General features: G+C 42.3%; 1 protein-coding gene across 1 annotated transcript in view; it reads right to left on the reverse strand.

Moving 5' to 3' along the window:
- Nucleotides 1-81: 81 nt before the first annotated feature.
- Nucleotides 82-14,903, reverse strand: part of celsr2 (cadherin, EGF LAG seven-pass G-type receptor 2) — a 61,004-nt gene continuing 46,182 nt past the window's right edge. Inside the window, exons 12-34 of the mRNA XM_020607748.1 lie at nt 14,629-14,785; nt 14,217-14,358; nt 13,977-14,097; nt 13,330-13,513; nt 13,116-13,217; nt 12,881-12,975; nt 12,189-12,398; nt 11,742-11,925; nt 9,883-10,201; nt 9,301-9,468; nt 9,085-9,208; nt 8,780-8,980; nt 8,520-8,694; nt 7,582-7,694; nt 7,180-7,262; nt 6,748-6,874; nt 6,547-6,657; nt 6,284-6,414; nt 6,112-6,197; nt 5,884-6,030; nt 4,643-4,840; nt 4,099-4,321; nt 82-2,233 (exon numbers count right to left, since the gene is read on the reverse strand). Of these exons, the coding sequence (XP_020463404.1) occupies nt 2,227-2,233; nt 4,099-4,321; nt 4,643-4,840; nt 5,884-6,030; nt 6,112-6,197; nt 6,284-6,414; nt 6,547-6,657; nt 6,748-6,874; nt 7,180-7,262; nt 7,582-7,694; nt 8,520-8,694; nt 8,780-8,980; nt 9,085-9,208; nt 9,301-9,468; nt 9,883-10,201; nt 11,742-11,925; nt 12,189-12,398; nt 12,881-12,975; nt 13,116-13,217; nt 13,330-13,513; nt 13,977-14,097; nt 14,217-14,358; nt 14,629-14,785 (3,408 nt within the window). The 3' untranslated portion in view covers nt 82-2,226. The remainder of the gene's footprint in view (nt 2,234-4,098; nt 4,322-4,642; nt 4,841-5,883; nt 6,031-6,111; nt 6,198-6,283; nt 6,415-6,546; nt 6,658-6,747; nt 6,875-7,179; nt 7,263-7,581; nt 7,695-8,519; nt 8,695-8,779; nt 8,981-9,084; nt 9,209-9,300; nt 9,469-9,882; nt 10,202-11,741; nt 11,926-12,188; nt 12,399-12,880; nt 12,976-13,115; nt 13,218-13,329; nt 13,514-13,976; nt 14,098-14,216; nt 14,359-14,628; nt 14,786-14,903) is intronic.

A 14,903-nucleotide genomic window follows, 5' to 3' on the forward strand; every position in this document is an offset into this window, starting at 1 on the left:
AGCGAGGCCTAATAATTTGTCATTTTCTGAAATGTGCTATGAATGGCAGAATCACCTGTGAGAAAGACAGTGATACCATCATTAAAACTGGAACTGTCTCTTTTTACTTGAACTTTTGTGAAATCAGTTACAAAGTCTTTCCACATAGAAATGTACAAGTCATGTAGCAGAGACTACCTTGTGTCACTACAGCTTTGACATCTACAACAGCAGCTGTGTAAAACAGGAAACGTGTGTTCAAAAACAAAAATGAACATAAAGGAGTAATTCAACATTTTTGGAAATACACTTGTGCTTTCTTCCTATGGGTTAAATGAGAAGGTGGTTAGGACTGTCATACTTTGTTAAATATGACGCTATAGCTAATGGGCCATTAGCTTAGCTTAGCATAAAAACTGGACACAGAAGGAAACAGTAAGCCTGGTAACGAATGCATCTATAGCACTGGGAGCTACTGTATGTGCTGGACTATTTCTTGGGTCAGAGCAGTTGCCAGACACCCAGCAGCGACCCCAAGAAAAAGTCTGGCACACTGTAAAATATAAAATAAAACTTTTTTTAAAATCTTATTTTAAAAATAGCAGTTAGACATTCATTCAAAAACAATTTCCTATTCCTGTATAATGTTTTACAGTGAACATAATCCCTTGTACAGAATTAACAAACAAGATCTAGCGTGCTATACCAGCTGTTGAGGCCTGGTAGGTTAATTCATTTTACTATTTGACAAGCTAGCTGTTTCCCCCAATTTCTAGACTTTGTGCCAAGCTAAGTTAGCCGGCTGCTGGTATTGACCTTCTTACCCACCAGAAAAAAGCAAATAAGTGTGATTCCCACAATGTTGATATTTTGTTTAAATTTTACAAGTCAACAGATTCAAGTGAAGTTTATGTGAAAATAAACAGGCTGCAACTTCCAAAATAAAAGTTTGTAACACGGCCCCTTTTATAGCAAATATCTAATTATTTTACATGTACAGTGGCAGGATGCACCTTGATATCAGCAAACAACTGCAATGTAAAACATTGTAAAAAGTGGCTTGGCACTGATAAAAGTCTGAGGTAAAGTGGAAATGATAGAAAACAGTGTAAACGAGACAAACCTGTTGGGATACCAGTGATATGATTGACCTGGTGGTAGTGTTTCTTGTATACATCAAATTTATAAGGTTGGTAAAAATGACATCTACTGAATCTAACATTTTCTAAAAACAGGGTGTGTGACATGTTTACTTTGATTTGAAGATATGTTCTTGATTCATTTACAGGCCTCTGAACAGTAAAAATGGATTGCAGCTCAAATAGTATTACAGCACAAATTTGCATGTATTTCATTAATTTACAAAAGACAAAAGCTCCGTAGCTAAACTATAAAACACAGCTGTTTAGTTACTGAACTTGAATGAATGTGATTTATACCATGAGCTCTTTTAATGTCCATAAAAAAAATGTGCTCTCTTTGATTTACAAAAAAAGTATCAAAAGTCCTTTGAGTCCTTTTTAGGTCAGCACATGCAGGTTTACCCTCTTGAAGGTGGAGTCCCTCCAGCTGTTGCTTCTGGAAACATCCTTCATTAATGAGAAATAGCTTATATGGAGCATCCATGAACAGGCAGATACAGTTTGTTTTTAAAGTTCAGGAATCCAGGAAGAGCCTCTACATCCGTGACCGACCTGCACTTGGACTGTCATGTAACTCAGTGACCTGAGTCTGAACCCCTCGAACCTCAGACTGGCGCAAACTCTTAACTGCTCAGTCAGTAACGTAAGCAGGCGAGCCGAAATGACATTTACAAAGTAGTTATTCATGAAAAAGGAATTTCCCTGAATGTTTGCAAGTCTACAGCAAAATGTCCCGCCCCCAAACATGACCGCTTCCACAGTCTTCAAAACAAAATATATATCCTGGAAAAATTTTCCCACAAAAAAAAAAAAAAAAGGTTAACCGCTAACACATCTGGGCATTAAATTTTAAAAAAGTGCATTGCTTCAAGTATGTAAACAAAACAATTTCTTTAAAGGGCAAGTGAGACTCATTCTGTCGGTGTGCGCGAGCTTGGCCAGTGCAGTGACTCCTGAGGTTTGGCACATATGTATGAACTCACACACACACCTTCAGTGACTCATGATCATGAGGGGGAATTCCTTTTATTTCCATTTCTTTTCCCTTTTTTTTGTAGGGAAGTCCGGCGCTCCCAGTTTGCAGTCGCTGTTGAAGAAGGAGGCTCTATGACCTGCAAAGACACACCCCTCCATCAGCGCAGTCACATGGAGGTGTTGCAGTGGCTGGGGGGAAAACAGGGTGGCACATGGGAGGACGACGACAACGATGAAGAGGAGGGTGAGTTGAGGATGGATGGAGAGGAATGTGTTGGAGACGAATGCAGCACAAAACAAGAAAGCAGACAAAAGGGAAAAAAACACTTGCTGTGATGGGTGACAGATGCTAAAATGATGAACCAATATGAAGACAGTGATCCTGATTGTTGCTGAACGAGGATCAAAGCTTCATGGGATAAAATTAAAGAATAAAAATCTATGATTTTTGGAAAGAGGAAAGGGGCAGAGAAGGTTGATTAGCAAACTACAATTTACATATTTTTACTGTAAATATAAGACCTACATTTCAATAATTGAGCATTTAAGAGTGCCTTTGAAATATGCCTTTAAGAGAAACAGACATGAATGTCAGTCAGACATGCAGGTGGTTGTTCCTCTGATTTTGCCTGTTTATTTTATCAGACATGCAGGTGGTGGTTCCTCTGATTTTGCCTGTTTATTTTATACTCACCCCTCATTTGCAATCATACCGTAGCTAAGCTTCAGTTTCATAGTGAGCCTTTTTCTTCATATTGGACATGCATCTAGAGCTTTTCACTGACTGATCAGTGGTGTTCAAGTGGAAGAAACTCCACTGTCCTTTGCTCTGTGCTAAATAGCTTCTAATGACTGATACAACAGACAAATCGGGTAAATAATTTCAACTACAAAACAGGCGCTCTCTCTCCTAACTCGGCATCCATTTGTTAAAATGGCATATTGGTAGAGCCGAGTATTGACCTCTGCATTTTGTAGTACTGATGGAAATGTGTTAAGATTTAATGCTTTTCTTTGTCATAGGGCATCTGAGTATCAGCAGGTTTTGGGCAGTCTGTTGAATGAAACCAACAACTGGAGCACCTCACCACAAACTACATTACTTTAATGATAAATGATTAATCAATTAACAGAGAAGATAACTGCCAGATAAATCAATAATGGAAACAATCTTAATCCCTAAAAATGTGTACATTTCTCAAGGTAAAATATAAAAAAGTTGTTTAGTCGACACTAAGAGACAGTTATTGATGCTATTTTAAATTAGGACTCTGGATTTGTCCAAGATTAGTTGCTTTGAAAGGTACAGAAGAGGATTAGGACCACTGTAAAAAAAAAATGTATTTGAGGTCTAATTCTTAGAATTCTGACTCTAAAATCAGAATTCAGATTTTAATCTTAGAATTCTGACTTTTTTTTTTAAAAGTCAACTTTAAAGTCAGAATTCTGAGAGAAAAGTCAGGACTCTTTTTTTACAGTGGCCCCAATTTTCTTCTGTAGAAGGGGCCTGGCAAGCCGGAGCTACATGTCCTCTGTGAAGCACAGAGTGGGTGACTGTAAAATGAAATACTCTGTTACATGAGCAGTAGGTATAAAATAAAGAGGCTTCCAAAATTCTAAACTGTACCTTTAACAAGGGTAGATAACAAACCCGCACATTTAGTTCTTAAAATGGACATTCATGCTGCATTTATCTCTCACAACTATATTCAGATTCCCTGTTTTTAGGACAATTAAAGTATACAGTTATTAAAACTTGTTTGGATTCCTCCATGACTCTTAACTGTCTGCATAATAGCAGGATGGTGCTGTCTTCATTTGGCTCAATAGTAACATTAGATAATCTGGCAGATACAGTATGTGACAGACTACAAAACATGAGAACAGTCACTGAGGACAGCTGAACAAAACACCGAATGACTTAACGTGACAAACTGTAACACTGGACACGTACAACAACACTTGGTTGGTGTATGGATGTCTTTTCCATGCTGATACTCACTCTGATCCTGATGAGTCTCCATCCACCGTGCCCGCCTTGATGCTCACGGCGACACCGTTCAGTTGATCGGGCAGGCTGGGTTTAACCGGGCTGCCTCGACTGCCACTGGACGAGGATCCCCGTGAAGACCCCGAGCCTGGGGCGTTTTCACACGGTTCACTGTGGGTACGGCCGAGACCGTTCCTCTCTACGATTGGAGAAAGCTGCTTCTTCTTCAGGATCCCTGCATTGGATAAAAAACAAAATGTGATTTTCTTTATGAAAATGACACAATAGTCTGAGAAAAATCTACAAAGAAAGCAATTTAGTTTAGTTTAGAATCAAATAATATAGTAGGACAAAGGTATGTATTTTCACTTGTTCTGTGTTTTTCTCCAGTAAAACTGTCATTATCTTTAAACCAAAATAAGAGACTTGATTTATGTGCTTTTTTTTTTTTTCCAGTGGGTGATTTACACATAGACCAGGTGACTCTAGACCTAATAATGGCTAAAACTCTTAACAGTGTTCCTCCTGCAGGTGTAAGCTATGGACTGAAGTGCACCTTTGTGAGGATGGGTGGTGAACATCGGCAGACTGGGAGGCAGCACCATCAAGATGTCCTGCGTCCGTGTGTCGCAGCCAAGGCTCAGCTCGGGATCGGCCAGAGTTTCTGTCTTCATTCTTTCAGTACCTGTGAGTTCGCCATCCCTCGCTGCTGCTGCGTAATCTCCAGGCCAGTGCGTCACACTGAAACTGCCGTCTGCAAAACAAATACAAAAAAATGGATGAAATCTAGGAAAGAACATGTTTAATGCTACTACACTCACTAAGACATACTAAATGCTAACAGTTTTATATGGGATTAACCTAAAGAGACGGTTGACATGGGTTTACACTCCAACAGGTCAAATGACATTGGTTCAAATTACCCCTGTACGTGTAATGTACCCTGTGTACATCTCATGTATTGTCATTAGATGATTAGATTCTTATCTATAAGTGAATCCCAATTCCCTTAATTGCATCCATGTTTCTCTCACTTGTCTCTTCCTTGCATCTTAGTGCCCATCCACGTAAGATGCAAGGACAAAGTGTGAGGAGAAACGAACCAAGGAAACATGTTTTAACTGACGAGATGTTCTTTCCTCGAGCCTTCACGTGAAGTGTCCAGTCACAAACTGGTTTCCATAAAAGGGGTATGTCAATACATAACAGATTTCTGTGAAGGATGCACTTGTGTATCATTGGATATAGCTGCATCACACAGCCCCTATGTTCCTCAGAGCAGAAATAAGAGCTTTGGGATGTCCATCATGGTAGACCAGAAGTACCTCTGGATCAAACAAGAATCGATAAAATAAGGGAACTGGGATTCACCTTATGATTCTGTGATTACATCAACGGACAGAAGACACTCAGCCTTAATCCAGAGAAGACCGCTGGCAACTTTAGTTAAATATAAAAACTATTTGTGATATTATTTCATCCTCGGTTTACCTTTACTAGTGAGCCATCAATTTTTACCAACTTATTTTGCCTAAACTTTTCCACGGTACTATATACTAACAGGTTATCCTTGGAAAAACAAAAATTCATTTGACGTGGTGAAGAACACTTTCTAAGAGTCCTCAAAGACTCAAGAATGGTGTTTGAGAATTGTAGAAATATAAGTTTTGTTGAACACCCATCAGGGTTTTTCAAAGATGGTAATTTAAATAAAATAATAAAAATCTAAGCGTTCCGACTTTAGTGACAATACATGAGAGGCACACACTGGCTGCAGGTTCATAGGAGCTTCTGTACCATGTGGTTGTGATCTCTTGGCCACGTTGGATGCCAGGTTTTCCCAGCATTCCTCTGGGGGGAGGGGACCCTCCTCATCTTCACTGTCACAGCAGTCGCTCTGGTCATCCTCCAGAGACAGGTCGCTCTCTGAGTCGCTGTCATGATCTGCACAGAGAGAACAGGTTGATACAGTTGTACCAATCAGGGCAGGTGAACTACATCAGAGGTGCTGAATGAGAACATTACCATCCAGGTGCTCTTTATTTTCATGGAAGAGTGACGCTTGGTCGTTCAAAGCGATGTGTGCCTGACTGTTACTTAAACCGTCATCCCTGGAAAAAACATAAGACATAAGTTCATAGCCGCTCCTGTCACTCAACGCAGCAGATTCATTTTCATTTCTATACTGTTTTCTTACCGAAGGACGAATGGAACATAGCTCTGCTGGCTCTTGCTGCTCTGCATGGTGCCGTTCAGAGACACACTGGAGTCTCCAAAGGGAAGGTGGTATAACCTGCCGTCCATGTAGTTTGTGTTGCATTTGTATCCCTGGAAAAACAAGGAGGAGGAATAAACTGTTCAGATTTAACAAGGAGTGCGTTGTTTTGTAGGGAAGTTCCTAACATGTGACTACATCCCAGTGGTGTCAGACTGAATGGGAGTTTGCAGTAAGGGACTCACCGAGGCCTTGGATTTGATCATATGATCTGGACGCTTGCGGCTGCAGCAGTATTTCATGGCAGTCCTTGCCTCCTTATTGAGGACAATGCGGAAGATGAAAATAAAGGGGCCCTGGGGTTGGACAACAGAAGAGAGGAAGAGGTCAGGACAAAAGACGGAATCATCCTTTAAGACTGATTCAGAGGCAATGGGAGGACTCACCTGCACACAGTTGAACCCAGCGAACAGGTAGTGGAAGATGATCATGTCGCTGTTGACGGAGAGGAGCGCCAGAAAACACGTGAGTGAAATCAGGAAGAGGACGCCCCCTGCGGTCTTCAGGCCTGAACTGCAGGATATGAATCATGAGGGAGAATGCAGAGAGATGTTGGTGAGGAGGAACTCTATGCATTCATTGATCTGAAGGTGTAGTTTGATAGTAAGTGACCAGAATGCACTGAACACCAGGACGTGTAAAATCAGACACATCGTCTCGTGAACCTGAGGACACGTCAACAGAACTGTGGAATAGCAACATGTATTACGCTTTTTATGCTGTGAAATGTATTTAGCTGATCATTGTTTATACATGAAACCGCTCCATCTTTTCTCTTGTGCAAAGAGTTGTGGGACAGCAGTGTTCAAAACACTTACACAGGAGGCGCTTTCTTCTCAATGCTGTGGTGTCTCAGTGAGCAGGTGGCTCTGGACGACAGGATGTAAAGGAAGATGTTCATCTGCAGACAAAATATCATACTGCATTAAAACTGCACAGCAGGCGTTTGTGAATGTAGACACTAATCTGACCTTTACAGATGAGTGAATTGTGTGCCAGTTGACTGTAATCCAATTGAGCAGTGACGGGCGTGTTCAGACAGTGTTTAACACAAAGCTTTCTTTTCTAGATGTACTACATGCTTTTTTTTGTGTCTCCATTGTGGCATGTTCCTGTGAGCTTTTTGAAACTTCAGTGCCAAACTGATGCAGACTGCTGCTGTCATGTAAATAACGGTGCAACACTCTCCACTGGTCAATCAGACACCTGCAGGGACTCACCGACACCACCATGGCGATGGGTCCAGCAAAGCTCCAGATGAGAGTGTCGTACATTGACAGCCAACAAAAGTCTGGGTTTCCGTACCCTTCAGGATCCAACCCAACCGCCAGACCTGGAGACAAATCCGGAAAGACAGACAGTATCACCAAAATCTCCTGTTTCCAGTATTTGACGTGTGTGAACAAACAGCTTGTTTTCTGTTTGTCTGATTGATTTTTATCTTCTGTCAAAACCTTTTACTATCATGAGGAAGTTGTTCACACACAATACAGCGCTGTATCCAAAATAAAATAACATTAAGCATCAAATTTTGACTAAAGAACATTTTACTGGAAGACATCTCACATTTTCTGACAATAATTATGATCTTGGTGTCAGAATAGAGTGCACACATGTTGAGGAGTCAGCAGCACAAGTGTTATAAAACCGTAAGCATGTCTGATAATGAATTATGAGAACAAACTGGTGAAAATTTGGTCATTCGCTGATTTAAAAATCTGGGATGGCCAGAGAGTCTCTGTCCCTGTTTGTGTGCCAGGCACAATAATACAAGATTGATTAAACAAAGGAAAAAAAACAAAAGTGCCTTAATTTTCTTTGTGATGAGCAGCGTGCAGTAGAAGTGGCCACTTTATTAGGAACATCTGTACAACACCACTGCTCACTGTCAATTCAAGGCTTGATGATAATGTCAACAAAAACTGAACATCATAGGCGTCATATAAGTCGACAATGTCAGAACAGTTGTTGTAGACTACAGTTCAGTTCAATTACATTAGATTGTACAAGTGTACCTAATAAAGTAGCCTCTGAGCGGTAATTAACTTTAATTTTAAGTTACTATAAGCTTAAGATACTCAGTGAAGGAATGTTGCAGGCTTTTCCTGCTGTACTGTAGCTACATTGTGTTTTTAAGTGATAAAATAAACATTCAGACCTGTGATGAAGGCAGGAACTCCCCAGCCAATCAGGTAATAGAATCTCATGGGTCCATAGTTGATGTCTCGCACTTCGCTGATCATGCGGTAAACGTGTAGTCCCTCCAGGAAGAGCCAGGAGAAAGTGCAGAGATAGAAGAAGTGCAGCAGGATGGCAATGACTGTGCACAAGAACTGTCGAGAGATGGAGCGGAACAGTTGGAGAGAGGGATGTTACAGTGTAAATACTGTGAGGAGTAAAATAGGACAGATTGATTACCGGGTTGTCAGCCTGGTTGATGCCCAGGATGAAGATGAGCTCAGAGAAGAAAAGAGCGGTGGCCCCATTGTTGATTATACTCGTCTTGTTGCACTGCATGGCTCTCAGACTGAGGAGGAAGATTGTGGTGAGGAAGAGGAAGCCCAGCGTCACACCAACTGTACTCCAAGTCAGAATTTTGATTGGCAGAATCTCTCCATTCTGATGTAAGGGTCACGATTAGAGGAAAGAAAGGGTGGAGTTAGAGTAAAAATGTGATGACACCTGTGATTTTGGTCAGGAAACAAAGGTTTTGCATCACTCACTTCTCTCCTAGAAATGTCCATGAGCACAGCAAAGCTGGTCATGTGATAACACTGACAGCTGATGTGGGTGCTGTTTCTGAAAACCACTTCACAGCCCTTCGCTGACCAGCCACCGTTACCAGCACTGATGTAAAAGCAAAGGCCAGAGGACAATGTGAGAAGAACTTCATCCAGTTTTCAGTTTCATTATCAGCTCTGTGTGTGTGATGTACTCACAGTATAGTGTGGTTCCAGAAGACACAGATGGGTTTGGAGCGCTCCTCAGTGGTGACCAGACGAAACTGCACGGCGATGGGTTTGTCCAGCGTGTGCTGCAGCAGCTCGTCATTGTCGTGCACTGTGATACTCACCACCGGTGTGTTGATGACTGGACGCTTTGGCACCCTGAGGCAAATACAAACCAGATGTAACCTCAGCAAAGTTTTAAAGGATAAATATTAATTTGTCACACTTAGCTTTAAGCCCAGATGAAAAGTCTACCACCGTGCAACTTTCTATTTGTCAGGACAGTTGAACTCTGATAAAGATTTCTCATTAATGTAAAATATTAGCTGAAATAAAAGCTCTACCAGCCAAACTTGACTGGTTAAAACATCAGCATTTAATGTAATCAGAGTAAATATTTACATATTTTTGACAATAACTCAAAGTGTCTCCATTGAGAACTTAAGGGGGGCTGTCAGAGAAATTCTGTGCATCAAATTAAAATGCAAAATGTAAAAAAAAAAAAAAAAGAGAGAGATTAAAGTGCCTAACCCTTTCGTTGTCTAGTAACAGTGCTTCATGTTAGTTTCTCACCGCAGGCTCCTCTTGTCAGGATCATAGCTCTCTGGTAACAGTGAGGCCAGGCTGTGGAAGATGATCACACTGGCAATGGCGTCCTGCTGGCTGTCGTCAGGCTGGCGTTTCTTCCTGTTAGTGGAGCGATTCCTCACTGAGGACTCTGGGAAAACATCCAGGTGCCTGTGGCCCTTTGTAACCACAGGTGGGTGGAAGACAGAGTCAGGCAGCGTGACGGCCGTATCCAGGTCCACAGGACGAGGGCCCCTCAGGGACTGGTATCGTGGGAGTTTCGCTCCAGCAAAGTTCATCTTTTTCAGACGGTCGACAGAGATGACTGTGGAAAACAACACGCATGCAGGGTCAGAGAGCTTCTGTGACAGCGAGCACCTGCCTTGTTGAAGTGTCTTTGAGTAAGACACAGACGCTCTGCCAGGTCCAGCTGCTGTTGTATGGCCTTTGACCAGAGGTGTAGCCTGGATTTTAGAAATACTTAAGTTATGAGTTCAGACTTCTCCAACTATTCCCACCCTCTAATACATTTTTAACCAGCTACCAAAAGGTCTAACATTTTCAGATTATATTTTTCACATGTAAAGCGACAGGACAATAGGTCATTATAGCTCATATAATTGTTAATTTATATCCTATTTTTGAACATTCTTGTTCTGCAATGCCATTTCAAAACCTTGTCCACACTGACGAAGTATAATTAGGGTTGAAAGATATACTAAATACATGTTTTCCAAGAGCACATGTACCTCTGCCAAGGCACAACATTCACTCATGCAAATGGATCCCTTGTGAAAAATGAGATCCAGAACAACACAAAATGTGTCCTAAAATTCTCGATCTTTGATCGGATCATCTTTTTTGTGACCTTGAACTTTTCCCCCTTTCATCCAATATATAATCACTTAGGGTTGGTCCCCACCAATGTCTGTACCACGTATGCTGATGATCCATCCAGCTGTTTGTCTGTTATCCTGCTAACCAGAACACCCACACACACTAAAGCATAACGTCCTTGGCAGAGGTAAAAATTTAGTTTTATTTGTTTTGTTGCTTAAAGAAGGTCCCGGGTTCAAACCCCGTGGCCACCCGGAGCCTGTCAGCGTGGAGTGTGCATGTTCTCTCCGTGACTGCGGGGGTGTTCTATGGCTTCCTCCCACATCCAACGGACATGCATGTTAGTTTAACTGGTGACTCTTAATTGCCTGTCAGTGTGAATATGAGTGTGAATGGTTGTTTCTATGTGTCAGGCCTGTGCTAGACAGGCAATCTGTCCAGGGTGTACCCTGCCTCTCGCCCATTGTCAGCAGTGATTGGCTGCAGTCTTGTGTGTGTACATGATAAGCACTATAGATAACGGATAGATGGATAGAAGGATGTATTTTGTCAGAAGAAGCCAGATTTCAAATTTAACCTGGGAAAATTGGCCCTTGAGGTCAGAGGGTGCCTCAGTATCACTGAGTCAAAAGCTTAACACAGTCTCCCTTCAAATAATAGAAGAGATGCGCTTACCTCTTGTGGATTAAAGTTGTAATATCAGTGTTTTCATAGCATTATACTTTGGAGAGGAGCATCTAATTAGTTTTACTATTGGGATTGTAAGAAGAGACACACAAAGCCTGATTTGTAGCAGGAAGTACGTATTACTGCTACAGTATTTTTATGGTGAGCATGTGTTTCTCCATTTTTGTTGTATTTGTGTTGGTTTTTACTTGTATTTTTATGTGGTTGGCCTTATTTTATTTACTTTAGCTATATGTGCTCAGATTGGTTCCGTTATCCATTCTTTAATGATTTGCTTTCTTGCTTACATACGCTGTAAATTGCAAACTGTACTTGAGTAACACTTCTGATAAAACCCTTACCTATGTGTGGTGTGACAATGGTGAAGGGGCTGAGGTAGGTCTTCCTCATGTTCTGTGCCAGTGTGTTTGCGTATTCCTCGTAGTGGCGCAGCAGCGCTGCTGTGCCGCCCTCTGTGTGCTGGATCAGCTCCCAGTGTGGCCGCATGTCTGGAGACAGGATGGCGCTGCCCACACGGACCAGATTCTGTCAGGAAACAGCGACAGTTCAATGAGACAGGGTGCCACAGCAGAGTGAAATGAAGTGTGATTCATTCCTGCAGACACAACATGAAGGGCCGTGATGTCCCACCAGGCACGTCTGCCTTCCTATTTATATGCCAGTTTTTGTTTACTGCAGCAACTGAAACAATCTATTGGTTTTATTCTGTTTCATGCTATGTTCCGAATGTCTGTATATGTGGGTTTGTGAGCGTTTCCAGTATACAGTAGGTAGCATGTGGCCGTTACCTCAGTGAAGTGGACGTCCTGTGTAGCTGTGAGGTTGAAGCCCTGCTGGCTGCTCTCGTGCTGCAGCAGTCTCTGTGTGAGACGATAAGCTATTTTCACATCGCTGCCATAGTATTTCTCTGTGTGCAAGGTGGCGTTGGCCAACATGGCTGCTGTCTGCTGAATGTGTCCAGAGTCCAGGAGCGATGCATTACGGGAAAGCTTTTCAGACTGGAGGAAGGAAACAAAACTACTAAATAACTTGTAGATGCTTCATTACTAAGACATATTTTAGCCAAACTAGTGTCTGTTAGTTGGTTCAGACAGAAACATCTCAACATGGACTGGATGGATGGATTGCCACAAAATTTGATACAGATATTCATGTTTGAATTGCTTTATGATCAAATACCTGAAAACTAAACTAATGACATTCCCATGAGCCTAAGCTGCACTTTGTATTTAGTGCTAATTAGCAATGGTTAGAATGGTAAAATGCTACGCTAAGGTGGTGAACATGGTAAACTTTCTACCTGCTAATCAGGATGTTAGCATACTGACATTAGCACTTAGCTCAAAGCTCCAGTGGACACACTCATGGCACAGCTGGAGACTTTTAGATTTGCTTACACCATTATCTACCTCCATATCCTCCTGTTATTTTGGAATTTGCAGGGTTGCATTTAGAACTGACATGGAGAGAAACTACACACCAGGTCTTTCAACTTGCTGAAGGTGACGGAGGTACAGTTGAAGAGACTGGGAGGCAGCCAGCCCTTGTGCTCATCACAGTGTCGGATCGCTGTGCCTGAGAAGCAGGGAGAGGGAGAGAGAGAACATCACATGAAAGGTGAAGAAGAGACTGCAGCTCAGATAGGGTTTGAGACAAGTTTCATATATTTCCATTATTATATGGTAATTTGAGGAGCTGCCAGAAAACCATCATACCAAGTGTTCCCTTGGGACAGGGAACTGCTGCAGGGAGACCGAACTTAGTCCTGGGCCACCAGATCCCAGCCTCGATGGCCTGAGGGCAGCTGTCATAGATGACTGAGAAAGACAGAGCAAGAAGGAGGGGAGAGAGATATTTAATGTGCTGCTATAACGAAGCAGAGGTTATAAGTTAAGCATTACAGTATCAAGACTGGTGATATATTCTGACCTTCACAACCACTGGGAGAAACCTCAGCAAAGGGGTTGTCACAGCGGTCACACTGGCGCCCGATCACACCAGGTTTACACTGACACTGGCCGATCTCTCTGTCACACGCTCTGGAGATGGAGCCGACTGGGTAGCAGTCACACAGCAGGCAGGTGTCACTGCCTTCAGGACGGTAGTGGTTGTCCTGGAAACAAGATCAGAGCCACAAAGTGCTGATTAACAGTTTTTTAAATAAATTCTTCATTACCAGCCTTCATCATTTTCATACATCTGTGCCTATTTCTACCTGAGAGTTATAACAACCTGCAGCTGCTTGTTCAAAAACATCTGGCTGTTGACAGACGAGGTTCTCAGTTATGTTCCTCACCCTATGTTTTCCTAGTCAGCAGGTGTCTCAGTCCATATGTCTGTGCAAACTGACCCGAAGCACGATTTGAGTATGTTCACCCTGAAAACTGATAACATTGTCTCATACAGTACAAGGTGCAGAGCTAATACAGGAACTGCTGATAACTGTAGAACCAATAAACTGAACGGGGGAAGAAGAGGCTTGTAAAAAATATCCATACAACATACTAAGCTATTAGTACTATGCCTCCCGCTTAGTCACGTACTGATGAATCGAGACTGCAGGTCAGTAACCTCACCTTACAGCGACACTCTCCACTGGTCTTGTTGCAATCAGAATCAAAGCCCTTATCGGTGTGACAGTTACACGGGCCGCAGGTTTTGTGACCCCACCAACCTCTCGGACAGGGCAAGTCAGTCCTGTGGGGATTCACATGATTTGCTTAGTTAATTTTACCTGCAGGGTGATGGAACGTAGAGTGCAAGAGGAACTGTGACTATCAACACACATTGTTTAATATATATGTGCAAAAACGTACTTTTTTTCGCAGTAATGGCCAAAGTAGTTGCTGGGACAGTCACAGGTGTAACCATGAGAGGGGCCAAGCTTCCTGGTGCAGGCTGACTCGTGTTCACATGGGTTTAATGAGCAGACATCAGTGCAGTTGGTGCCATAGTAACCTGCAAAAAAGTGGAATGGACAAAAATGAGCTGCTGTGCAGTCACATCTGTGAGACCGTAACAAAATGTGTAATCGTCACATTTGAACAAATTAAAAAATTGGTGTACCTATACGGCTACTGTACATATTCACAGTGTTAATCAAATAATTATGCTTCTCACTAGGAAAACAATTCATATGGTGTGATGCAGTTTGTGTGCCAAAAATAACCTTCCATCTCTGTAAAATTGATCATTGTTGCTGACTTCTGAATGTGCACACAAACTGACCAGGGAGACAGGTGCAGGAGTAGCTGTCCCAGTCGTCGCTGCAGTAGCTGTTGACAGGACAGGGGCTGGAGCTGCAAGGGTCGGGCAGGGTGCAGCCCGACTCCACGTTCACCTTCCTGGCCTGAGAGACACTCAGAGCCCCCCCAACACGCAGACCCTGCAGGGCAACACTCACAGATTTTATAGGGTGTGGCATTTGTTGTGATTAGTGAAATGTTCAAAATAAGGGATTTGCACATGTTGCAGATTTGATAAAATGCCACAGAAGTGGCTTT

This window comes from Monopterus albus, unplaced genomic scaffold, assembly GCF_001952655.1.
Source record: "Monopterus albus unplaced genomic scaffold, M_albus_1.0 scaffold89.1, whole genome shotgun sequence".
NCBI lineage: Eukaryota > Metazoa > Chordata > Actinopteri > Synbranchiformes > Synbranchidae > Monopterus > Monopterus albus.